At 39.5% G+C, this 27613-nt stretch overlaps 2 protein-coding genes across 5 annotated transcripts in view; both read left to right on the top strand.

The window, feature by feature from the left end:
• Positions 1–1766: 1766 nt before the first annotated feature.
• Positions 1767–4312, top strand: LOC130164557 (dynactin subunit 6-like). The gene is made up of 7 exons (XM_056369355.1): positions 1767–1896; positions 2186–2250; positions 2370–2475; positions 2582–2670; positions 3064–3111; positions 3564–3706; positions 3810–4312. Exons 1-7 carry the CDS (start codon positions 1859–1861, stop codon positions 3906–3908), a joined length of 588 nt encoding a protein of 195 aa, XP_056225330.1. The 5' UTR covers positions 1767–1858; the 3' UTR covers positions 3909–4312.
• Positions 4313–13710: 9398 nt separating this feature from the next.
• The window catches only part of LOC130164106 (RNA-binding protein with multiple splicing-like), a 36892-nt gene continuing 22989 nt past the window's right edge, over positions 13711–27613 (top strand). For 2 of the 4 annotated variants that reach the window (XR_008826556.1, XR_008826555.1), the window contains exon 1: positions 13712–14148. Coding sequence is in view for 1 of the 4 variants with exons in the window: in XM_056368547.1 (XP_056224522.1) it covers positions 14086–14148 (63 nt within the window). In the remaining 3 variants the exon portion in view is untranslated. Of the gene's footprint in view, positions 14149–27613 lie in introns of all 4 variants that reach the window. The other 2 variants (XR_008826557.1, XM_056368547.1) reach the window with 2 other exon arrangements.

Raw genomic sequence — 27613 nt, 5'->3', positions numbered from 1 at the left:
TTAGTCGATGAGACGAGTCGCTCCCCTTCAAAACTCACCGCCGTCAAGTCAGACAGAATCACGCTCAGTACTTCCGGTAATGATTTTAAAAGTAAAATTTTTTGTTTGTTTGTTTTTGTTTTTTTTGTTTTTTTACAAATAAAGATAAATTACAAAGCTGCAAATCAGTACAAAGCAACGAAAAATAAAAAAATACATTTAAACCTTTACCTAATGTCTTTTTTTTTTTTCTTTCTATTATGTAACATTTCAACACTGCTCATTGCTGTTGTATGGTAACACATTAAACACATTGTTATTTCAGGTTATTATATGGTTATATTTCTCTAAAGCGCTTCAAAGTGATGAAGAATGACTTCCAGTACCTTGCTAACCCAGTGCATAAAATATGTAATTTTGGATAATTTCTCACAGTTGTCAGCGTCATTAGGATACATTTGTGCCGGTCTAGCCTTACTTAACTGGACCCTGTGAGGTATTTCACAACTGAGAATTAAAGGTGAAGATTTAACTGCTTCCAATGTGTCATCCCTTGGAGTCTCAAAGGGTATGTTTTAAAATGTTTAAGATTAACCAACTAGTCAAAGTCTGCGGGGCCCTACTGACCTCTCATTTCTTCCTACAACATGCAATGTGAACAGTCAAGGTCTTCTTGGTATTAGTATTTGTCAAGCCAATTAAACACAGGTAGCTAACATTTAAAAGCACCACACCACGTTTTGAAGACAAAATGACAACTTGATGAAGAAAATATATTTAAGTCACTATCTGTATTGAGTTGGATAGGGGACTAAGTCAGGAGTATGATTTTTTCTTTTCATGGCCTACAGATTTATTCTGAAAACAAGGGATATGCAATTTCCGATTTTATCATCGTGAATTCTGGCTGACTTGGCAGAATTCAAATTTCACTTAACAGATGATGCACTGGTTAGAGGACTGTGAAAAGCGAGAGTCATGGGGTCAGAGTTGGCGGTAAATTCAGCTGCCACCAATATATCTACATTAAGACATCACAGAAAAAAAAATCTCTTTTAGTCATTTGAAACTTACAATAAGAAAATAAACTCTATTATCTGGGGTAATATTATTGTGGCATGATATTCATAGGTTATCCTTCAGTGTTTCCTCCTCATGTGGTAAATTTAACTGGATTATTTTATAGCTGATGCTGCTCCCATTCACTGGTAGTTGTTGCACCCTGCAGGACATAAGGTGAAACTGCATTGAGGGATGAGAGAGTGTATCAGCTGAATTTCGTCAGTGCAATTCGTGCTGCTATTAAACAGCAAAAATAAAATAATAAAAAAAGAAAACTAATTGTTTTAACAACTTTCTTTGAATTTCCGTAAGGCTGTATAAGAGAGTTGCAAAAAATAGGTGCTTTAAAGCTTATTTGAGACCCAGTGTATGCTTTCATTTTTATTTTATTCGTTTTATTGTCTTCATATTTAGGTTAATGCTTGACAGGTAGGCTAAATATCATCAAAAGGCTCTTAGTAATGAAAAGGAATACCATATAATAATAATAATAATAATAATAATAATAATAATAATATAATAATAATACAATAATTAATAAAAAATAAAAATAATTAAATAATAATTTAAAAACAATGATTTAAACACAAAAACGGGTAAAGTCTTTTAACCATTTTTGTCGTTATAAATGTAAGATATTAACAATCAAATTTAAGCTTGTTTGTGACTTATAAATCCGGCTGGTTACCAGTAGATGGCAGTAAAGTTTCAGGCTGATGTTTCCAGACAAACGCAATCAAACCAGAGCTCCTGGATTTAGTAACCCTGAACTAGGGTTACTAATCAATTATCGATAAATTAATTCTTCATCGCAAGGATGTCAGACGCCAGCAAGCAAATAATGGCACAGAAAAGGTACAAAATTACATTTGATCAACGTTAACCTTTTATATTGAGAAGTCATTTTTTGAACGATGTTAGTCAGGACATAAAAATGTAGTTTCATCTTCTGATAATCCTGCAGATTCACTGATGGCGACACCCATATTTATAGGTCGTGTAGTCAGTAATTATTGAGACACTGTAACAGGCTAGTGATGGTGGGATATAATCTGCTGTTTATTCTGTCTGCAATGTTTACATTTCATGTTTACAGTGCATCAATGATTTGTATATTTCATATATTTGCCATCTGCTTTTGCAGTACTAAAATTGCAGCTGGGGCTGTTGTGTGTGTTGAAAGCGAAGTAAGAGGAGATGTGACCATTGGTGAGAACTTCAATTTCACTATAAGCGCCATTTTTATTCATTTTCTTTTTAAATCAAGCTGCTGTACGCCTCTCTAACATATGAGAGGAAACAAAATCTTAATTTGCACATTTTCACAGGTGCTAGAACTGTTGTTCACCCTAAAGCAAGGATCATAGCAGAGGCAGGGCCTATTGTCATTGGAGAGGGGAATCTAATAGAGGAGCAGGCTCTTATTATTAATAGGTAGGTAGTGTGTGTGTGTGTGTGTGTGTGTTGCGAGTCTTATTATATTTTCCCTTTATGATCATTACAACTTCACTTTATTTTATCTTTTGTGTTTTGTTCGTAGTTATCCAGAGAATATAATGCCAGACACAGAGGGAGTTGAGCCAAAGACCATGACTATTGGGGCCAATAATGTATTCGAAGTTGGATGTGGTATCCTTTGCAAATAAAAAAAAACAATAGCTGATAGCTTATCACAGATATATCACAAGTATCTCTGTATCTGAATTTATGTTGACCGATAAAAATAAGTCTGTGTAGAAACACCAAAAGTGTGTTTGAGGTCATGTGTATGGTATAGAAGTGTTGTGGTGACATAATTTGTCCACCAGAGAGCACTAACAAGATCATGTTTAAATCTAAAATGTCCCACTTGTTATATACTGTATATTTATCACAATTCTTTAAAACAAAAACTCTAACTCTATTATCCATATAAGTATTAGCCTCAGACATTCTGTGTCAATCAGGCTGTAGTCTGGTGTGAATATTAATTATTTAAAATTGCTCATTCATAGATTTAAATCCTTAATGATGCTGCCACAGTCTCTCAAGCTCTGAAAATTGGAGACAATAATGTGATTGAGTCCAAGGGTAAGTACTGCAATCACTTGTTTCTATTCTTCTAGGCATGTGCCATATGAGTAAAATTTTCTATCATCGTATGTATATAATTTTATAGTTCAATACTGAAATACAGTACATCATGAGCACCTACTGTATGTTCTGGAAAATGATAAAATAACCAGCCAGTAATGGTTGTTATTAGCTAACAGAGCAAATTTAATACCTGACAATTGAAGGTACATCATCAAATTTTATGCAAAAATGAAATAAAAATACAATAGTGCCATTAAGAAGTCCTGCTAATTGATCTGCAAACAAGCGTACAATGGTCTAAATTACCCACAGATATGAATGGGATAGATACAGCAATATAATCTCTGACAGCTGATCAGTTTATATCATTTTTTATATACCTTTCTTTCAATATTCATGTAGTGTAATTTTCTAACACATGTTTTTTCTAATATTACAAATCCCAGCTGATCTCGGAAGAAATGTGATTCTGACCAGTGGCTGCATCATCGGCGCGTGCTGCCAGATCAACAACTGTGAGGCCGTGCCAGAGAACACGGTTGTGTATGGTTCAAACTGCATCAGGCGTGTGCAGAGTGAGAAGCCACAGGTCAGTTCTCCGCCGATGTCTTGTTTATGCCTGCATGTCACAGAGTTTTGCTGGCTCGTGCGCAGATTTGTGTAACCGGACTGGATGGATTTTTATCTTCTAGCCTCAGACTCTGCAGCTCGACTTCCTCATGAAGATCCTGCCAAACTACCACCACCTGAAGAAGACGGCTAAGGGCAGCGGCACGCCTGTGAGAAACTGACATGGAGGGATCAAACCTCCTGCGACTCAAAGCATCTGCACACACAGACGCCACAATCACACACATTTCCCTCCACTCGCACTTGTCTTACACTTTATTGTTGTTCCCTAATGTCTAACAGGTTACCTCTAGCATTGGAAATTACCATCACACTCTACCTTTCTTCCTTCATTTGAAGAATCATCACTTTTCTTTTCTTTCGTACTGACTGTTTGTAGTTTTGCACTTTTGCTTTCAGATCAATATTATGATTATTTATGATACATTTTGGCCCTGAAATGATATATTTCCAGTGTCATTTTTATGTTAATCAATTATATTAAACTGTATATATAATTGTTCCAAAAAAACAAACCATAAATATTGCAATAGAGATTCTAATAAAGATTCCATTTAAACCTGTAGTTTATTGGTTTATCATTTTCTATATTTTGTGACCACAAGGAGGGACTATTGAGCAACTGGACTGTCTGCTCTGAAGGCTTTGTTTCATCAAGTGATACCAAATATCCAAATGACATATTATTTATTAATAATGTAACTAAAAATATCCATATTGTCATGTTTTGTGCTAGAATAGTAAAAAAAAAAAATCTAGTTTGGGGGGCTGAAATAATTGCAACAAATAACACATGAACTGGTGAATCACCATTTCAAAAGGGCAATTACAAAGCAGAAGTGATGCCTCGAAAGATATCTCTGGGTGTGGTAGTCCCCATCTTGGATTCGGTGGGTTGCCAGTCCTGTGCCCTCCCACCAGGAGTTGCCAAATTGGTGCCGGGGGTACAGTGGGAATTCCACACAGAGCATGGTTTATTGTAATTGACATGGGTGTGGTTGAAACTTGCATTTCTACTGCAGGACGGATCTGAATAATGCCTGGTGCCCCCCCTCTTCGTGTCTAAGCCCCTTGGGTTGTGCTCCCATCTGTGCCACAGACTCACAGATTTGGTTGTGGATGGATGGATGTGTGTGTGTGTGTGTGTGTGTGTGTGGTGTGTGTGTGTGTGGTGTGAGTGTGTGTGGTAGAGAGTAAGTACATAAACTCCCTGAAACACCTGACATAAGAAGTTCAGATGTCACATTTTACAGTTGTTTCCGTTGAAGGCTTCTAGCTGTAAAACAAGCTCAAGGCCGCTGCTCCTGCTCTACAGACTTTAAAGGGTTTGTGTCATGCTGGATGGGAAGGGTGCTGCACAGTACAGCAGCTCCCTGTAGGAGGCCCACAGCTGGTGTCGCACACTGCCAATACTCATTTGAACATGTCATGGTGGAGTCCCACGAGAAGCCCACATCAACCAGGGGCTAATTATTTCAGCAGTGGAGTGCAGCCGGGGCCACGTCTAGGCTCCTTTCTGTTCTCACTTCTTCGGTTTTTTCCACTACCATCACTTTTATTTTGGGGTGTTGCCAAAGCGTCAGTTTACTTTAATATGACAAGGAAGACAGATGCTGGGCACAGTTGCACGGATGTGCAGAGTGACAAGGACCTCATGGGGGGCAAGTGTGGCCTTTTAATCTGCGGAGGTTTTTTTACAGAGGCAAAATGGCTATGATGATAGCAACTCATGGCAGGAATTTGAGAGGAAGTTCAAATGCTGATCTATATTTGGAAGCATTTATTTATACCTCTCTCTTACTGTACTGTTGGGAAACTGAATTATCCAGCTTCCATTCATTTGTTAAAGCAGACTTTTGCACATCACAGTGGTATTTGCTTTTCTTTTCATAGAATTATCTCAAGTCAATATTTGGCCTTAGCTACAATATGCAGCATTCTCTGAAGAGTCAATAATATCTTATCATAAACAAAGAGAGAAGCATGAGATTTGAGTTTGTAATTCAGCTGGATACTGAGGAAGTTGCTCGACCTCGATTGTTTGGAAACATGTTAAGCTATGACATTTTTCTACTGAAAAATAAAATATAACATCAGTTCTTCCCTGTTATGGTCTGCTATGTTTTCACCAGCACATGCAGTTCAAGTTTTGGTGTGGTCCACTGCAGTCAGTCATGTTCAAACAGGCCACCGGTTGGCTTGGGAGGATAAAGGCTTTCTGACAGCTGACCTTTGCAGCCAGGTCCACTCCACCTTTGAAAAGTCAAATGTGACCTATAGGCCACAGTGATTTCCATTGCAATCCCACAGAAATAATTAATTTCATCACAACAGGGACCCAGAACCACTGGAAGTCATGCCTTTTTAGCCAAGCCAGCAGCGTGGCTCTGGCTTGTTTGTTCACCACTTTGGTCCACCTGTCAGATGGATTGCCATGAAAATTGGTACAGATATCCAAATTCAAATTTCAGTTTGTCTGTTACTTTAGTTTATGACAAAATACTTCAATGACACTCCTGTTATCCTCAGCCACACTTTATGTTGCTAATTAGCAATCGTTAGCATGTTGACATGCTAAACTAAAGATGCCATATGAGCATATATGGTTCCTAGTAAAACTATATTCAGTTTAACAGGCAGAAGAAACATACATACTGTATGTATGAACAGCATGGATACAGTATGCACAGATAATGTTGCATGTGCATATATCTACATAGATTTATATGCTGTACGCCAACCACAGCATTTGTAGAAGTAAACTTTCTTCCTTTCCTGCAAAATGAACATATTGTGACATGATGACCCTCTCCACCCTGTGTACCTGTTACTTGGGTTGTGTGGCTGCTTTCTTTGCAGGTGCTGGAGGTGGGTGCGGCAGAAGGTCATCAGCAGGGTGGGAGAACCGGGGCTCTGTGTGCTAGTGCTCCTTTTAAAAACTGTGTTGGAGCTCAGTTCTGGTTTTCTCTCCTCCCTGAGGCACGCATTTGGTTTTGGTTTGTGTTGCTGCACCATACAACATTGCACTCACACAGTTCTTCACTCATCCACCCACCTACTCTCCAGATTTTACTGATTATCCATTCCATTGTTAGTTTAAGTTTTCCCCTGACATTTATTGTTTTTAAAAAAAATAATAAAAAAAAATCTGTTAATTAGCTTGGTTGTGTGCATCTCCCTCTTCTGTCACGGCTGTGTGGCCATAACAATATGAAGTGGTAACTTGACAAAAACTTGACAGGACAATTACAAGCTGTGGCAAAAAGAGAATAATTACAAACTAGAGTATAATTGACTATAGAAGATTTAAATTCACTGTAAGTAAAGGTCCGAGTACAGAGTTTTGCAGCTCAGTACAAACTGCAGAAAGCAATTGAACAGTTGGTTTTTTTTCACATATACACACTGTTCAATAAAGATTAAAGGCGGTGGGAAAGACAAAGACCTCAGGAGCCAGGTTTTAGTTTAACCTTTTATTGGTTCCACTGCACAACAAAAGAGAAGATATAACTTACTATATAACTCAACGTACTTCCCTTTGACCTGCTTTAAGACATTTTAGGCCCACTCAACAGCATTCAAAGGGAACATAATGGTCCATTACGTAGACCTGTGTCAACATTTGGGAATTCAAGCCTCAGAGACATACTTAGCGCGGCCTCTGCTCTCTACTCAACCTTTCCTCTGCCCACTGACTCATGAAAGCTTACAGTCTAGTGACATACATTGTGCCTCTTTCTTGTGTCTCTGTACCTCGACCCTCAACTGCAGGTTTTTTCATATATTAAAGGAAATATTAAATATATATAGGAAAAGGTGGTTTGATGAGTCATGCTCTTGCTTTTGTTCAGAGGGGGTTTCCTTCTCGTGGCTTGTCAGATTTAACACACGGCGGCTCATGACGACCCCGTCTTTGACCTTGAGGATAAACGTATGTTCTACCTCACTACTCAGTAATGCAACCTATTTAATCACAAAAGCTCTTGCATTCTCTTTCTGTAAGCCTGTCCAGCGAAGAAAATATGATGAAAAACAACATGAACCCAAGTAAAAGTTGATTTTTCTCCAAAACAAATTTTTTCCTCACACCTGGATCATTAATTAGAATTTTCTTCTCGCCCTCTTGAAATGTTAACCTAATCTGGAATCAACTGCTGCTCCAGCTAACAAAGGTACCCTGAACAAAGAGACAGAGTTTGTAAGGTGACACTCTCTTGAGGGATTATTTTCTGGCACAGGCTTGCATTCCCTCTTCTGGGTATTTGGTGAGTGATATTAAGCAGGGCATAGCATAACGTGCGCACTGATATGAACTCGAGTTTTAGGGATGGCAAAGCTGGTCGGCGGGTGAATCACTTTGGTCCACACAAATATCTCAACAATTGCTGGATGAATGCTATGAGACATTCATCACCCCCATAGGACGGATCCCTCTGATTTTGTTGATCCCTTAGCTGTGGGTTGACATTTTTGGTTTTGAATGAAATATTTAACTAAATACTAAACTATTGGATGGATTTACATAGAATTTGGTGCAGGCATTATCTTCCCCCTCAAGATGAATTGTGAAAACTGGATCTACTGACTTTTAGTTTGGTTTATGACCAGGTACCTGCACAACTAATTACATTTCCAGCACCCTCAAATGTACTATTAGGGAGCTAACATGCTAAAGGAGGCTGGCGAATATGGTAAACACTATTCCTGCTAAAAATCATCATGTTAAAAGTGCCGTTGTGATTATGTTGCTATAGCATTTAACTCGCCTAAAGACAGACAGACACTATATAGATTAAGACTGATTTTATCCCAGAGGTGGTCAGGCCTAATTTCTGTCACATTGGTTTTCATTTAATTATCTAAACGTAAAGTAATGCTGCCATTCTAATACTTGGAGTTCTATACTTATATTCAGCACGAGCAATGTTTGCCCAGTTTAACAGAGCCACACGTTCAGCTTAAAAGAGCTGCTGGGGGGCTGTAGATTCTCAGTCTTTTTAAGATGCAGAGGAATTTATTGCAGCAAATGGCAAAAAGCTCTGCAGGCAGTGCAGACACCATTTGAAAGGATGGAAAGGAAACAAACCTAGATGATTAAAAACAAACTTCAAAAAGTACTGGTATTGTCATGTAATGTGATTTTTATGTCACACAGAGGTTGAGTAAACAGAGCTCGTGTTGCAAAGAAGCCACTGTAAAGGACTGAGAAAACTAAAACAAAGCACCAAGCCTCTCATGGCCAATTAGAGCGGGTCAATCTGACCACAAATTGCTCATTAGTGATCTTAGAGGAAGATCAAAGGGCACTAAGCATAAGTGAGGAACGCTGCGTATCAGTAAGTCAAAGGAATGGAATGGCCTGGCTCCAAGCCCAATGAGAGCCACTTACCCAACATCACTCAAAAGGAAAGAAGTGTGTTGCTCTGCCAAACGCAGAGCTGCTGTCAAGTCTACATGCAGACCTGCTTGTTTTTTTTTTTTTTTTTTTTTTACAGATGACCTCTAAGGGGATTGCAACATTGTTCTCCCTCTGTTTTTTTCCTTTTTGGTTGTTTCAGAGGAAGTTAATAACCATGGAATCCAGTGATAAGGAGTTTTATATGCTACAGAGTTGCAGGAATGCAGAGAAAGGGTGTAGACAAGGCAACACCTTTTAGTCATCTGACTGGCAACCAAGCACATTGCAAGAACCATAGGGGTCCTCCCTCAGGGTCCACCACTGGTCAATACATCGGCATTGTGTCATGATAGATTCTTGTTTTGGTGCTCATATCATGCCGGCCTTTTAGCTATGAGTCAGTGATCCAGAAGATGATATTGGATAACCTGATTTATGTCTCAATCTTCAGTCCTGCCCTTGTTTCAGCAGATGTTCGTTGAATATAGTTGTAATGTTTGTTGTCTGGGAAAACAAAAGATCTCTGGTTCTTAAAGAAATAATTTGACATTTTGGGAAATATGCTTGTTGGCATTTTTGCCAAGAGTTAGCTGAGAATATCAATACTAATCTCATGTCTTTACACTAAATATGAGGCTACGTATTTGCTAGTTATCTTATGCTGCGTTCCATTTCTCTCAGCAGTCATATCTAAGAATGACGTCACACCCGAGTTGACCACGCTCTAATTAGTCGGAAGCTTGTTATAGTTTTTGTTTGCTCGTCTTTGTTATATTCAGCAATACCAGTTGATAACAATACATTACGTGATATTTTACATACAAACACCTGAGCAACATGTCCACAGATAGAAGCTGAACAGTACTGTGTGCACGACTGATTTAATGAGACACAAATGAGACAGAAGTGCTAATAAACAGGATAGTTCTGCACCTCACACTTCTGTTGATACACAGAGTAGCAATCTTGGATTTTGAGTTTGGGCTCTGTGAGGTTCTTCCAACTTTTGGAGTTGGAAATTTTGTGTGTGACAGATCACTGATTGAATCTCTGAGAAAGTTTCACAGTGGGACTAGTCTAAAACAGCTGATGGAAAAAGCGGGGTCATATTTTTGTATATTTGGGCCATTATAATATATGTTTAGTGAGTTTTGGTGTGCTGATAGGTGAATTATTTTTTTTACCTTTGGATAAAACTGGGCTAATTTATCTTTATGCTAAGCTAACCTAACCAGCGAGTGGTATCAATCTTCTCATTTAACCCTCGGCAAGAAGGAAAAGAGCTGTACTTCCCAAAATGTATTCTATATTGAAATTAACATGCATGCTCTCTCTTGTCTTTCCATCAATTCAGACTAAAATAACAATAGCCCTTCAACCAGTTTAGCCGACATTGTTGCATATTCTTAAACTAGCAGTCCCCTAGATAACATAGAGATATCTTGATGTGAGGCTGGACCACGTCAAAGCTTGCTGACATGTTACCCAGGACACCGTGACCAGACTGTCTCCTAGCTGCTCTTCTGCCCTCCCCCCCGGTGTGTGTGTGTGTGTGTCTGTGTGAGTGTGTGTGTATATGTGTGTTTTTGTGTGGGGCCACCCTCCCTCTCTAAGCATCAGACCACACAGCTCAGCCCTGAGACCTGTCAAACACAGCTGGGACATCTCCCCCCCTCGCCCGACTCCTATCCTTTCCTCCTTCTTCCTACCTCTCCTCCCCCTCCTTGCTCCCCAGACTCCAGCAGGAAGCTTTGATACAGGGGTGTTGAGCAGCAAGGGGAACATTTCCATTTTTATCTGCTTCGAAGACTCCAAGACCCTCCTCCCTCTCTCTTCATCCTGAACTGCTTCTTATCAGCATAAAAGAATCTGCCATGTCCCTTCTTCATTGTGTATGCTTCAGATGCAGTGTAATTGATATAGACATGATTGGGGAGGAGAAAGAACACAAATCTCCAAGACCGATCCACGATGACTGTTTTTCCTTCTTTTGTTGCTTTTGAGGTGCAAGTTCAGCAAAAACGACTCGCTCTGTTTTCTGCACTGGCTGTCACAAACTGGGAGTCTGTCCTGTGCAATAAATTTCATGCAACATATAGTCAAAGTCTCCTCTACCGAGCTACTGTCAGCTCTTGAACTTTTCATCGCAAAATACAAAGTGAAGCAGTTGCTCAAAATAAATGTTTTGAAATGGGGGAGCGTTCAAGGCTGCCTTGTCACCTGATCGCTGCTTTTAAGGCTGTTTTGCATCCTGCACTGTAGACAATAATAGGTGTGCCAGCAAAGTTTTTAGTGTTTGCTCATCTCCACTGCTGTTGAGATATCACTTCCATAGCTCCAGGGTCTGGCTGTTTCCCCACTCAAAGGTCGTAAATTAGATGGTCTTGGGGTGAGCTCACAGCCGATTAGTGCAACTTGTTATCATATTCCAATCTTGAGCTATTTACAGGTGATGTCTCAAGTACCTCTTGACATGCACAACCTGCCCTGCTCATTGTAAATCTACACAGAGATGTTCTATATCAGTGATGCCTAAGAGGGCCTTAAAATAATCAACTAAGAGTCATGCTGAATTTATTAAACTGTGAGGTTGATAGTTGTCTGTGTCTCCTGCTCTGTGATGATGAATTATGCTGAGCGTGCGTGCCTTCTAGGGTAACATCATTTGATTGCCACATTTATGACTGATGGTATTTAATGCTTGGTTAAAAGTTAAACAGGTTAACAACGGAGTGACTCTTCAACTGTGTAGATACATGGGAAACTGTTAATGAGTAAATGACATTGCTTTCCAAACAACTGGTTTATTCCCAAGAAAGCAACCAGTTAAATACAAACAACACAGCTATTAATGACAAGAGCTTTAATTTGTATGGGAAATTTACGACGAATGACCAAACCCACCAACAGAACGAGTCACATGTCCTGCATGACCTGTCGTTAATCAGGGCACAAATAACACTGTTGTGTATCTATAATTTGACTCATCATACCAGGCTCAGAAGTTTGTCATTTAAATATCATTTAGATTAATAGATGAAAGGCAGTGTAATAATCTCACAATGAATTGATTTGTAAGGTAGGCTACCGACTCCAAACAAAGAGAAAAGGCATTTTGTATCAGATTTAGACTGCTACACTCCATCTACATTCCCTGTTTGGAGATGAAAACACCATAAAATGCAGTAATTAAATAATTAAATTTATGATGTCATGACCTGTATAAGGCCTATAGCAGTAAAAGTGTGAAAAATAAAGCATCAAAAATAACATAGGGCTACATGTCAGATCATTATGAACTAATTCCGGGCGTGACACTCAGGTCATGTCATCTCAATGTTTTCTCATATTTTTGAGGAGTTATAGCAACCTGAGAGGAGTTTAAGTTCTGTTCTGTAAAAAAATCCATGGGGAGTCTTTAATTGGTCAATTCCAGGATTTTTAGACTTGATATGTATTTAACATTATACTAGGTGTTGCTGTCTGATGCACACCTGGTAGACAGGTGCAAAGGAAATTGAAATCATGTAAATTCCCACACCCTGATAGCAAAAGGTTTATTAGAAATGCAATGCATTGCCCATGGATTGCATCAGGTGCCTGCCAAGGTGATGTTGCATTTCTACTAAATTTTGTGCTGACAATATGCAAGAATTCAACACTTTCTGTTAAATTCAATATATTTTTATTTAACATTTTGGGAAATATGTTGGTTCATTTTCTTGCTGAATTACTTGACCACTCTTGTCTTTACACTAAAAATGAAGCTGGAACCAGCAGCTGGTTATCTTAGTTTAGCATAAAGACAGGCAAAATCAGGTAACAAGGAAAAAAACCCACCTTCCAGCGCTTCTTAAAATAACTAGTTAATGATCTTGTTTAAACTGAACAAAAACTGAAGATTAAAAATCACAGTTTGCGGGTTTTCCAGAGGTTGTAATTTCGTGGCCAGGAGCATTAACTTCCTGGAGGCTTCGTTATTACTGAGTTTAGCTGTTTCCCCCTGTTTCCAGTCTTTACGCTAAACTACAATAATGAATAGTCACCTAGCCAATTGGTTCTTTCCACCAATCTCATGTAAGCACATTTGCCAGAACGTGGAACTATTACTTTAAATTTGAAAACTTGTAAACCAAAAAAAGTTTCATGGTAAGCTACACAGTTTTATGCCTGGCAGTATAAAGATGGCTTTGAAACAGCATTAAGATATAATGGGGGTATAAAACAAGAGAACAACATCTAACAAAACAAATGAATAAATAATATAAAAATAATATAAAATAGGGGCTGGAGTTTGAAGACTTCTTCTTTTGGTTTCTAATCAGACTTTTTTGCAGTGGGAGGTGGTGGTCTGGGGTCAATATTTCTAAAACCTATATCTTCAGCTATGTTGCAGTGACTAAAATAACACTCAGCTGGTCCCAGAAGGTGATTGGCACTGATTTTCCACTGTCACTCTTCCAGCACCTGATAAAACTTGATAAAATCCAGCAAACGCATCCCACCCTTTACCCCACCCTACTAAACCCCTCCCTCTCTCCCTCCTCCACCCCTCCCTCCTTCCCTCACGCGGAGATGGGGAGAGAAGTTTGCCTGCGGCGCAGTCCAGATGAACATTTACTCTATTTCATTTGGGGAACAGCAACAAGAGCCTCCGGAGAAGCTTTCCAGGGAATGCTGAGGAATATCTGACAGCACAAATACACCACTCACAACCGAGTTTTTCCTCTTTAAAAAAAAAAAAAAATCTTTACTTATCATTGATGTCGCCAAACTAGTGGGAAGCTCGGGTCAGTAGGACAGCGGCCGCACGCGGACTGTTGTCTGTCGGAGGGTGCTTTTTTAATTTTTGGGTCCTGGAGAGGAAGAAGAGAGCGAAGCAGAGACGAGGAGAGGAAGAAGACAGTCCAAGTGAAAGTGATAAGAGAGTCCGGCTCAGAATGAATAACAACAAAATCGAGAAAGAAAACGAGCAGAGTGAATTCACCAACCACGAAGAGGAGGTATGTATCCGCACGCGAGCACCTACCTGGTCCCTCTGTTGTTAAAACGCGCTTTATTTTACTGGGTCGAACCGTGACCCATAACGACATCTTAGTACATCGATTCAGACGAAACCCGCTGTCCTGATAGCGAGTTTCTAGCCACCACAGCTAAAATCTATCACCTATGGTATCTCTGTAATATTCCTGTAGTTGTTTAGGTATCTCCTTTTGTGGTACGGTAGCATTTTCTGTGCTGTAACCCATTTTTTACGTTGTAAAAGTTGCACGTCTTGCTGTCACATTATTAGCGCTGCTGTATGGTACACTCATGACATTTATTGTTATGTTTTCCTAAAGGCAGTACATCTTTCTTTCACTAAATTGTGCACCTGTCATCTATTTTACTTCACTTTTTAGATATATAGCCTATATTATGTCTCTTTCTTTTCGTTTTTGTAACCGAACTCATAGTGTGTAGTCATGTCCAGGTCAGCCATGCCTTTTTTCTTTCTTAAAAACATTACAACAAAGTACAAGAAATACTGAGTGTAGGAACAAGGCAGGAACTTGTAGTTGATGAATCACTAATAAGTAGTTCCTGAAAAAGTCTAAAGCCATGTCTACAATGAAGATAATCATATGTTACTTGACAAAAGACTTAAGTGTTGCCAGTTCTGGCTTACTGTACCATGAAGCCAGACTCCACACAACACTGAAACACAGTGGTAAAGGGAATTCAGAGCCAGGGTGAATTAGTTTTCACTGAAGCTTAGGGAGCAATTCAAGTTCTAACAACTGCTGCTGCAACATGTAGGCAATAAGTCTTTGTAACCCAGACCCACTGCATTACAGTCATGCAAGAAAAGCCTCTCTACGAATATAACTTCATTACATCTTAACACACGAGAATGATATTGTGCGTCCAAAAATGTGAGGTAATCCATTTAGTTTCTGGTGAAAATGTATTTCCTCTCCAACATGCTGGATAACAGCCCAGTTTCTTCCTCTTCTCCTCTGTAAACATTGCACAATCTGGATCCATAATATGGCCTTTTTGGTAAATAAGTTTGAAGTGGTTCTCTTAGCATGAGGTGATTTTCTTTGGCGTGGAAGTATTTCTATTCAAACGTCACACTTGTTTTTTCAGAGCCCCACATATCTGCGGCTAAGTGATGTAAGAAAAGTATATTAGATTATATCAGATATTTCTCTTGGAGCAGTTTGATTAAGGCTCAGTGTACAGTTCGTCACTTTGTAACTGAGTAGCCAAACATACCCAGCCTGTTGTAATACCATATTTGGTCCCCTGCTGAGGTTACTATGGATGCAAGGAGTTACTGTAGCACCACACAGATGAGGTAAAGACACAAGTACTGACTTCTTGGAAACCTAATGGAGAGTTTGGGTTTTAAGGTCCACTCACCAGCACCTGACTCTGAGACTGCAACTAATTGATTACAGTCATTATTGAATAATCACAAGTTCTCAGAGGGAAAGGTGACGTCTTAAAATGTTTGGTTTTGTACATTTAGCAGTTCAAAACCCCAAATAAACAAAAGCACCAAATTCCCACATTTGAGAAGCTAGAACCAGCAAATGTAATTTTTTTTGCTTAATAAATGACTTAAAGGATTCATAGTTCCTCTTGAACAATGAATCAACAAATTGTTTCTGCGCTATGTGGCTCAACATATTTGCTTCAGCTGGAAGAGAGATTGTTCCAAATCATTTTAATGAAAGTTAATTATCTGATTAATTTGCATTTACCAGCTTGTACATTACTCAACACAGCATGTAGTGACTTTGTTTTAGAGCTAAAATGATTATTCAGTTAATCAGTTAATTGGTCAACTGACACTCTGGGCAGCTGTTTTGATAACTGAGTCATTTTCAAGCAGAAGTGCGCAACATTGTTGATTTCACCATCTAAAATGTGAGGAGTCGCTGCTCACCTACATTTTTTCTGATACTAAACTGAACATTTTTGCCCTAAGGACAAGTTTCAGACAAAATAAGCAATCTAAAAATGTCACCTTGGGCTCTGGGGAATTGTGCCTCTATTTTCTGAAATTTCATAGACCAAATAAGTAATTTATTTACTTAGAATTAACTAGCAGATTAGTCAAAAAATTAGAGTAATTCTTAGTTAATTTGCAGCTTTTTTTGTTTGTCTCTTTGTTTGAGAAATAAACCCCTAAAAGATGTTTTAAATTGATGTGATGTCCACAAGCGGAGGAGACTAGACGAGGCTTGTCTCTTGCTTTGTGTAAAAGTCAGACATCGAGACAGAGAGAGAAATGGCCAGAGGAACCTAATGATTGTGGAAATGTTTGGAAGCCATCCAGACTGGCAGGGACTTAAATTTACTCAGGTGAATTAACGTGAGGTTAGACAGCAGCACTTTATCTTTGCTGTAATGATGCGTGTTGTATGCAGGGGAACAGCAAGTTTTGAGGAGACTGTACCACACTCACACACATTCACACTCACATATACAAGCAGGCGGGGATAGGTGCAATCGCACAACACGCACTTTTGCAGACAGGTGTAGATATCCACACAAAAACACACAGGACTAAGAGTAAGTGAGTAATTTCTGAGTATGACTTGCATTTTTTCCGTGTGATGCATGATAGTTTGGTCTTTTTGGTCACAAGTTGTGTTTAATTCAAGTAAAATATTAGCTGCTTTATTGGTGATGAAGTGACTAATTTGACATCTTGTTTTCAACTTTTCCCACCTTAACTCCTGTCTGGAAACATTCATCAAGTTCCCCTTTGTCAAAACTACTCAATGTACAATGCCAGACAGCTTTGTGCTTAACAACACTAAAGTAACCATAAACTAAAGACCTTATGAGAGCCAAAGTTTAACAACCTTGCTGGTATGACTCTCACATGCTGAACAACAGCAGCGTTTCCCCCCTCTTGCACAGTGTAGTATGTGACTCAATGGATCACTGATTCGCACCAGTAAAGCGCCGTAGCGAGCTTGGCTTCTCATGCCTGCTTCATTGCTCAACCTCACACGCCATCGTCAGTGTACACCAAAGCTCGACGATGCTTAATGTTTATCTTCTGTGGACCACTGCTCACCAAACATGGTCTTGTTGCAGGCAAGGTATGCAGGTTTCAGGCCCAGCAGCATCTAATCTTGCGAGCTAGTTTGATAAGCTTTATTTATCGGGTGTTCTGGATGCTTTCACATACTGTGGCACTCAACGGCCACTGATGTAGTCGAGGTGACACGCCGCCTCTTACATGGTTAATGTCAAGCCGTGGATTCCAGACCTTGTATGGAGATGAAGGAGAGTAGATTTGATTTTCTTTAAAAGTGAATTGAAGTTAGTGTCAGGAGAAGAACTGAATATGTTTCTGTGACTGATTCGTTCATTTTTAACTGTGGAGACAGTGATGTGAAGTACAGTCATAAAGACTGAAGCGAGGTGACAAATTCCAGGCGCGTTTGTGTTTTCAGGAAGGTAACATATTATGACAAGAGCGCATGCAGTGAAGGAACAAACCCAGTTCACCAAAAGTTATTTTTTAAATTGAAAGCCTTTGCCTTATGGATTAGAGGTTGGAGAAAACAAACTATGAATACATCACTTTGAGCCTTAGGCTCATTTTAGAGACCAAACAATTATTCAAGAACATAATCAGCTGATTAATCATCAGGTGCAGTCCAAATTTCAAGTAATTAATCATTTAAGTCATTTATTAAGCAAAGACTGCCAAAGATTTGCTCCTTCCAGATTCTCCTTTTCTCTTTTGAGTATCTTTGTGTGGACTGAGACAAAACCAGCAAGAAGATTTCACCGTAGGATCTGGAAAATTGAAATGTCAAAATTTTAAGTTTTCTTACATTTTACAGAAAAAGCAGCAGTTAAACTTGCATTGGAAATAATCATTTATTTTATAATTATTAGGCAGGTTTTGTGTTAAGGGATTGGGGTAAAAAGAGAAGGGAATGATTGAGAGAACGGTGAAGAGATGCATTACAGGTTGTGAGTAAATGGAATGCATCATAGCTAACCAAGTCACCCGACTGAGCTTGACCTTTAGCCTCTTTGCTGTCAGTTTCCCTCAAGCTAACTCATGTTTATTTAAGTCGAGACCTGCCCAGCCTTGCTGATGCAGGCGGTCCACTCTCAAACTGCAACTCATTTTTGACAAATGAGTGAATGCAGAGTATCTACACTTTTATTGTTTTTCTCCACAGGATGAAACCATTCTTTACTTGAAATCTTAATTCACAGTAAAACAGTTTTCTTACATGTAACAGTCTAGCACAGCAGGAGTTTGAACCTTGTCAGACATCTGTTTATTCTAGGTTTTGGCTGACCATAAACATGTAAGTGGATCTTTACAAGTGCCCAAAGAGAAACAGAATATCACTCAAGCAGAGTTCAGCAAATGTGGCGTATCTCCCTGGGGTGTAATTGGATTGTGCTTGGCTTGCTTTGGGGTTCCACCAAGTCCTCTTCAGATAACAGGTCATGTGGCCAGTGTGACCTTTTCCATGAAGAGACGTAGGTGGGGAGCGCCGCTGCTAGAGAAGCACTGTGAAGCACAGGGAGGCCATGCCGGGCTGTAGCACAGTGGCGTGGGCGTGTGTGTGTGTGTGTGGTCCGTACGTGTGCATGTATCTATGAAAAGGGCACGCAGATATATTAACGCTCTGTGACATGAAACGTTACCGGAGGGGAGCTTAGAAGGTAAAGTGGCCATGATAGGGCAAAAGGGAAAACATACAAAGAATCTCACCGATTGTTGAAGACATTGTACATATTGATTCACTGTAGATTAAGACTTTGGGGCATTCTTAAAATAACATTGTAAAAAACACAGATATACAATAATATAGACAAAAAGACCCTATACGGGCTCACACGCAGTAAAACCCTGTCCCATCTACCCATCTGATAGGTTGGAGTTTATTTATAAAAGCGCCGGGGGAATTGTCATCTTATCTTAGCCATTTGTCAGCTGTGCGACAAGAGGTATTTGAAAAGACAACAACAAGGCTTAGCGTCAGGAACGGCTGGCAAAGCCGTTGTGAGAAGAAAAGGATGCGAGAAGAAAAGGAATAGGACGGAGTTAAAGAATTGTACCAAATATTTAAATAAATATATCTACAGCTATATAAAAACTACTAAAGGTGACCAAGAGTGAGGAGAGAGGCTCCGCTTTACTTAAAAGGCCTTAGCTGTCAACTTTGAGTTTGTTTTGTAATTAATGATACTCTAGATGACCGAAGGAAATGCGAGCTTGTGCCTAGAGAGCGTCAGCCATCTTGTCTTGCTTTGTCATACTGTATTTATGTGCTTGTTCACTCACCTCCACTTAATATCGCTTACTCACGAGCTATAATTATCCACCTTACACTGATCGCTATCTCACCTCTGTCTCTCTTTACACCTCCCTTCACACTCCTTTTATGCTCTGCACTTTTTTTTTTGTCACTAATTCTAGAAAATCATCTAATTTCTTTTCTCTAATCCCCTCATCCGTACTCCTACTCTCGTACTCCATCTCTCCATTTTTATCTCCCTTCCCCTTCATTTCCTTCCCTCCGTCCTTTCGTATGTCCCACCCTTTTTCTTCCTTCTCTCTCTTTATCTTGTTCTCATGCCATTTCCTCCCTTTTTCTCTCCCTCCACCCTGGTACTGCTTATAATTTGTTACTCTTCTTCTCCTCTTTCCTACCCCTCCCTTCTTTCTTTTCCTGCCCCCTCTCTCTCTTGCACCCATTTTAGTCCCAGTAGACACTCTTCCTTATCACTTATCGGCCCATACGTTGAAAGCATGACCCTGAGATCTCTGAACAGAAAGACCATTTATGGTCATGAGAAGAGCCCTAAAGACAGAAGTGAGCTGGGCAGAATGACAACAAGGAGAAACCTGTCCATCTGTCTACCCAACTGTATGCCAACAGTCGTTTGACTGGCCAGCGAACGTTGGTTATCCAAGGTCAGATTGTTTGGAAAGATGGGACCAAACTCGAAAGTAAAAAAGTCTGTAGGCCTCAATAGATAAACCCTTCAATTCGAGGCTAATTTATTGTTCTGTTGTCACTTGTAAGATGTAATGTCATACTTCTCCTGGAAAGGATTAGCGCTCTCTCTAAATGATTAGTCAATAATTTTATGACTCAATAGAAAATTAATCTGTAACTAATTTGATAATCGGCATTTCAGACATTTTACAAGCAAAACTGGAAAACATATGCTGTTTATCAAATGTGAGGATTTTGTACTTTTCCTCATCATATATGACAGCAACAACTGAATCTTTCGGTTTATCGGTCAGGTGAAACAAGCCAGGAGAACATGTCACTTACGGCTGAGAGTCCAAAGAGTGCATTTAATTGCTTATAATTTCTACTTTTTAGAGACTTGAGTTATTTCACATTTCAAAAGTTACACAGTCTTACTTTAAACTAAACAACAGACCCTAAAGCATCCTAAAAATTAAGTTAGTGCTGTTTCGATTAATAAGTTGATTAACAAAAAAATTTAATCAAGCCAAAAATGAAGAACATCTGCCGGTCCCAGCTTTGCACATGTTGATTTTCTTTCGTATTATTGTACTTTGACAACATTTGGGATTTTTTACTTTTTTGGAGAATTACTCAATTTTAAGACATCAGCACGAGCTATGGGAATTTGTGATGATCTGTTTTGCAGTCTATTGACAGGTCATTTATCAAGAGTATGATAGATTTATAGATAAACTGATAACAAATTAATCAATATTGGCAACCGTAAATATAGGATCTTAAAGTGCTGTCAGTGACAAACACAAAAGAACAGCTGTATTATCACATAAAGGAAACAACATATCGGCAGCAGGCTTGGATTTCTTCATGGAGACACAAAGGATGACTGAGTACCCATTGTTGTTTTTCTTTTTCCACTGGCACAGGACACTTTAACCCTCTACCCACCCAACCTCAAAACCAAACAGTTTAAGGTGTCCACTTGGGCAAGCGGCAACAAAGAGAGCCCAGGAAAGGCTGACATGGACTTAGCCGATTAGTTCACGTTAATGAACACTGGAATGTTAAGTACATTCATCAAGACTCATCAGATGAGAGACAGGAAGAAGAGAGGAAACTAGTATGAAAGATTGTGATGAACTCTAAGCTGACAGCCGAGTAGTCAAACTGATGTGTAGCTGACAATCTGTGAATAGGTCGGTCTTCTCCTCCACACGTCATCCAGATGACACCTTAAGGCCTTTTTGCTGCAGTCAGAAATGGCTGATGAAAAAGAAAGAGCGCATATGTGTCATTAAGTTTCATTAAAGACAAAGGAAACTGTTATGGAGAGAGGAAGAAACGAGTCTCCGAGCAAGAGAAGGAAAAACACTGCAGTGGGCGCTTACTTGCTTTTCCTAGGTCATTTGTTTTAAATGTCTTTTAAAGGTTAACCCGTTGGAACATTTACAGACCCGTACTGAGCTGTAATTGTTGCTCAAAAGCACTTGTGTGAGCAAGAGAGAGGGAGAAAAACAAAGAAACTCTCCTCTCACGACTCAGTTGTAACGTTTGGAGTGTGCTCAACCTCACAGTTGATCCCTGACCTACACAATAACCTGTGCCTAGCCTGTGACCTCTCACCCTAAATGTGAAACTTGACCCGTTGAACCCTGGTGATTAACAGACAAACATAGTCATCCATTTATGGTCGTTTGACACCTCTCAGGCCTGCAGTCTCTCACTCTTCACATTCTCCGACACGGAAGATGCAGGAAAAAAAAAACTTGCAAGGATGATGGAGGGCGATGCCAACACAGATCAGCGACAACTAAGATAGCAAAGCAGTGTGGGAGTCTGTCAGCTAGACTGCTTTTAATAATGTGGCACTCAACTGATGCAAGAAAACTCGGCTTGCCCTGAGCTCGCATGTGCTTATGGGTAGACTTTGATTTTTCCTCGGTCACAGCCAACGACTTGTGCGGGGATTTGAAAACTACTAGTGCGAATGTACAAGGAACGATTTCTTCTGAGCTTTTTTGATTTCATATGCAGGTAATTTCAGCATTGTTGCATGCACTCACTTGCCACAATAGGCTGGCTACTGTACCCTCTCTTTCAAGGCCCCAGGTTTAGAGCTGTGTCCTGCCACATCTGGCTTGAAGGACCTGTATCTATTAACTTGGCTGTCAAACACATATACACACACACACACACACACACACACACACACACACACACACACACACACACACACACACACACACACACAGGGAGGGAGAAAGACACACATAGTAATCATGTCACATTGCACCAAGGTCGTGTCCCTCGTTCCAGCCAGAATGGACGGTCGAAAAAGCACTCAATTAAAGTCAGAGCAAATATCTGAGAAAGTCACACAGTGCGGCAGAGGATAACGAGGCATTTCAGGCAGTAAGTGTAACAAATTTTATAAGTCTACAATGCAAGCTGAATAGAAATGACATGAATAAGTTGCTACGTCATTTAATGAGACAAATCAAGTCGCTTCATGATGGCTGACAAATTGCAGGCTACACTGGAGGAAATTTTAAATATTTGAATGTAAGCTTTGTGACATCTGATAGTGTAAGGCTGAGATTTTTCCCTTACATGACATTTCATTAATAAGGCTACAAAAACATCAGTCTGTAGCTGATATTTTTAATACCAGATGTTTTAGCTCCATACTAAATTTATCTTCCTTTGTTATTTTTCTCCTTCATCTGGCTCATTTAAAGAACAATTCTGGTTTATTACAACTTGGACTTTGACCATTGTTTCTATTGGTAGTAATAACAGAGTTAATTGCTGAGATCTCTGAACACAGCAGCATCATTAAACCAGTCCGACTGGGCAAGAAACACAAGCAGTCAGATGATCAGACAGGTTTGAAACAAACTTCCAGGTTAGTCAAACTCATTTGGAAGTGAAAACAAAGGCAAACAATAAACTTATTACCCATACTGTGTATTGTAAACTCCCAAATTTACATCCTGGTTCAACTTTGACCTACTGTACTTGTCGATAAAATTATCAGTAACTATTTCAATAATCTGTTAATTGTTCCATAATTTTTCTACCAATAATGCTAACCATTCCCTGCTTTTCTCAGTCATATCAGACATGATAGTAAACAAAGGGTTTTGAACTGCTGGTCAGATAAAATGAGAATTTAAGACATCCCATTAGGCCCTGGGAAATGATGATGAGCATGTTTTCACTTTTTATAGACAAAATGATTAATTGAGAAAACAATAGAGATGAAATGCTGATAAAAATAATCATTAGTTATAGCCCCAGATCTCAACAATGACTTTGGTGAGCACAATGTTATCTCACCAGTGATAAACCAGAATGATCCTTTAAGATAACACTTTAACCAAGCTGTTGAGTATTGTTGTGAGCACAGACCTCTTACCCCTCCTTCTACAAGCTTAGGGTGGCACCAGAAAACCTGCAAGGTGCAATGATAGAGTATCAATAGGGTGATGACCTCATCCGGGGCTTGTGGAGTCAGGGCTCTTTGATAAGAGGTGCATTGATCCCCTGGGACTTGCTGCAGAAGTGGCCTTAATAGGATCTGATGTTTTTGGCCTGGGGCTCCACGCTCTGCTGTTCTCTGCTAAGGCGTTGCCAAGGAACTGCACTGGTACGCCGGCTGTGAAATACTCAGCTGGCTTGTGGTAGGTAGAGACCGCTGTTTTTGATTGAAGCCTGCATGCATGTTGGTGTGTGAGCACGCCATAAATGGTCAATGATTCAAAGGCCCGTAGCAGGCCACTCAGCACTATGGAAATGTAGGTATGTGACTCACGAGGAACCAATAAAACAATGTCTCTAAAACCCAATAAAACAGTGGCAGAGGGTTTATCTGTGCTTTTTACGAATCTGCAGAATCTGCTCAACCCCTGGCCTGACCTTCAGTTGAGTTTACTACATCATGAAATCTTGATGTCTCACTTCACCTGGTGGCAGCACGCTTATAACTCTCGGCCTTTCTCCAGCCAGCCTCAAAGCAACATGAATAACGACTGATACTGTAATCAACAGCTGATGTCTGCAGGAGAGAGCTGTTGACACATTTGCCTGTGAATCATCCTGTATCCACCATGTGCAGTCGGCTCCAAACCGGACACACGGCAAAACGATCATATATCACAACAGCTGACGTCAGGAAGTCTCAGGAATGAAGTGCGACACAGCCAAGAATGTCCCATTGTTCTGAATGTGTGGAGGACTCATTGTTGCACAAGTTCAGATAAACACACACAATTGTCCATTACGCTCATGACTGAAGACAGGAGCTACATCTAGGATGCGATCTAAGACAGCTTGGCAAGGGAAGGGTGATTTAGTTAACATGTGTGCCAAATACCCGTTTAGGTAGTGTTGGAGAAAAGGTCAACGACCAAGTTTCAGTAGACATGATTTTTATCTAAGAATATGCCATTATTATTATTATTATTATTATTATTATTATTTTAATCTTACATGAAATGACAGACGCAGGATATTTGCTTCATAGTGATCTGATGTTCAGTTTCGACTTGTATCCACATGAAGTGAAGGAACAGCTCTTACGGGTGAAATATAAATCTGTCATTTGAACAGCAGCAGATCTTTTTCCTCAGAGGTTTATTTGGCGTCTTTTTGTGGTCATGTGCAGCTTCAACAAGAGTTATGTCCAGGATCACTGAAAAAGCAAAAACAACAGTGAAAAAAAAACCAGTCCCCAATAGAAACTTCAAACCTACAGCTTCTTGTGACATCTTCTTGTCTACTCCTCAAACACCTTTTGGATTTTTAGTTTACATCACTTTTTTTTTTTTTTTTTTTAACGCCACACTATTCGTTTTATCGGCTTCAACAGCTGTCGGTGACTGCCCTTGCTTGTGTCTGATTGATACCATCCTGTTCTGACTCTTTGTTCCCATGTAACTCCATATAAGGAGGCCCTCAGTTGAGTTTATTTAAACAGACCTGCCACAGACAGAGCCCAGTGATGGGCCTGCAGGGTTCAGCTCGGCTCAGATAAGATAAGAGTGAAGGTGAGAAAGTCGCCGAGGTGAGATTTTTTTTGGCTGGATGGTCGGTTTGGCGCTCATCAGCTATTGCTCCCCCAGTTGCTAAGCTCCTTTGTTTGTGTGTTGCTCTGACTTTGGCATCAGTGTTGCGTATCAGGTTACATGTGGGAATGAGGTGTAGTGTTAGTTCAGCAGTTCCTTTGTCCCCCGAGTTGTGAATCCACTATCTAATGAATCTGGGAGCTCTGAATCTACTCTGTGTAACTGCATACCTATGGTTTTATTCTAAATTCAGCCCTTAATAGAATCAGATTATTGAATAAATAATTAAAGTACACATCCACTACCACAGTATTGATGTTGGTGTGGAGGGTGGAGATGTTGGTAGTAGGTTTGATGCACACAGTCTATTGTTTGATTTTGATGTCTCCTGTGCACTAAAGCAATTATTTTCCTGTACCAAGTCAACTTTAATTAGGCGATAATTCCAGGTAGGAGGTGTGATTAGTGTCTGAAGAGATAATACAATTGTCTAAACAATTTTTAATATATTATTTCATGTATGCCCCAGTTATCTTAGTACCACTATACTGGAAAAAGGCAGGGTTTTTTTTTTCAGTGTTTTGTAAAGCTTAAGAGAGGTTAAGTGCAAAAATAAAGCTGTTGTGTTAATAGGAGACACATGTTGTGGTTTATAGTTAGAAATACTTGTGTTAACAACTCTTTCCTGGAGTGGCCCTTTATTAAGGACAGACACATCTACAATTACATGCAACAAATAAAATTTTCCTGTTTGTTTGCCTGCAAAATGTAACCAGATCTGCATTCATGAGCTGTGACAGGACGTCTCAGCACCTGTGTCTTCTAGTGCTGCTACGTCTGTGTTTACTAAATGTTGGCGTTGGTGCTAATGTGTCTGCATATGTTGAAAGAAGTACCTGCTGTTCACACTAAGCTTTTTAGGCATGCTAGTCAGGTTGCCAATAGCGTAGCGTAAGGATTGACACTGCAAAAATAAGCAATGTTATAGCTCAAATGGACAGTTTTGGCCAATTTTAGTGAAAGAAGTGTGAGCGCACCCGCAGTATTGTAATCCTTATTCCTACAAGCCATTTTGGGTATGAAAACTGCCATTTTCAGTCAGAAAATAACTTTTTGCCTCTTGCTATTATCAATTTCTTAAAGAAATAGGAACATGGATTTTGGGAAGTAACCCTATTTATTTTATTAGTAAGAGTTCGATGAGAAGATTGATACCACTTGATAAGTGTGCATTAGGTATAAAGCTAAAGCCAGCAGCTGGTTAGCTTAGGTTAGCACATGCATACATGCATAGCATTAGCTCTCTTTAGCACCGTGTTTTACACTTACTTTTATGTACAGAATAAACAAACAAGATATAGATGTGTTAATTATTGAGCTTTAGAGGGGATCATAGGTGGATTTTACTATCTCTACACACAGAGCTAGGCTAGCTGTTTACCACTGTATGCCACAGAGCCGTATTAGTCTTCTTGTGTAGCTCAGACATGATTAGCTAGGGCACTTTTTTGTACTAGTTATTTGACAGGCACATTTTTTAAGTTATATATTTACTTTCATCGTTTTTATTTTCTAGCTCTTTACCAAAACAAAGTCTGTATTAACACCTCTGTTTTTTTAATAAGACACTTCTTTTTGACATTTGAGTGACAGACCTTTAAAAAATGTTGCTCCGCTGCAACTCTTTCAGTTTAGTCCACACCAATTTTCTAGTGTTTTCTCTTGTACATTCCCCCCATAGTTTCCAAAGCAGTGGTTTAAGTTTATGCTTTTTCTCAGCACATGCAGTGCATAAGACAAGTTCACTCTCACGCACCCAATATCAGCTGCCTTATATCTGTCAATGTCATTTACCTTTTTTCATCTTCACATTTTTTCATCTCTCAGGGTTGATACTGAGGTTTTAGGGAACATATGCAGTTTAAAGCTGTTTTGGCTTGGACAGTGTTTTCATGTAGTAGTCAGTTTAGATTTGCTTACCAAAAACGCCTAAAATTTCCTTTTAATAAACCTAAACTTGCAGTGCACCTAGTGCTGTTACACGGCCTTAATTTTACTTCTCTATCAACACACATTGTAACATGACATAAGAACCACTTCCTTGCCTTAAATCACACTTGGAGTTACTCTCTTGTTGCTCCCCCTGTGGTTTTCTACCTTCTGTGACTCAGTACAAACAGTTAAATTTTCCTTTAGTCTTTCATAGCAAACATATACATTGTAATTCCCCAGCAATGCCAGCTCAAGTTGCAAGTTGAAAAGTTCAAATGTAAAACAGAGGCTAGAGCTGTGAGGGAGGATTGCCATAAAACACAGCAGGCAATAGATTAAACAGGAGAACACAATACACTTAGTGTAGAAAGGTATGATTATATGAGTGTGTGTGTGTGTGTGTGTGTGTGTGTGTGTGTGTGTGT

Source organism: Seriola aureovittata, chromosome 23 (genome assembly GCF_021018895.1).
Source record: "Seriola aureovittata isolate HTS-2021-v1 ecotype China chromosome 23, ASM2101889v1, whole genome shotgun sequence".
NCBI lineage: Eukaryota > Metazoa > Chordata > Actinopteri > Carangiformes > Carangidae > Seriola > Seriola aureovittata.
This window is presented reverse-complemented; position numbering and strand designations above follow the sequence as displayed.

Bases quoted from the DNA above. Each gene is read 5' to 3' on its own strand.
- LOC130164557 (XM_056369355.1), top strand. From the start codon at position 1,859: ATGTCAGACGCCAGCAAGCAAATAATGGCACAGAAAAG. The intron at 2,251-2,369 runs GTGAGAACTTCA...ACATTTTCACAG, and splicing joins AAGAGGAGATGTGACCATTG to GTGCTAGAACTGTTGTTCAC. The intron at 2,671-3,063 runs GTATCCTTTGCA...ATGCTGCCACAG, and splicing joins TGTATTCGAAGTTGGATGTG to TCTCTCAAGCTCTGAAAATT.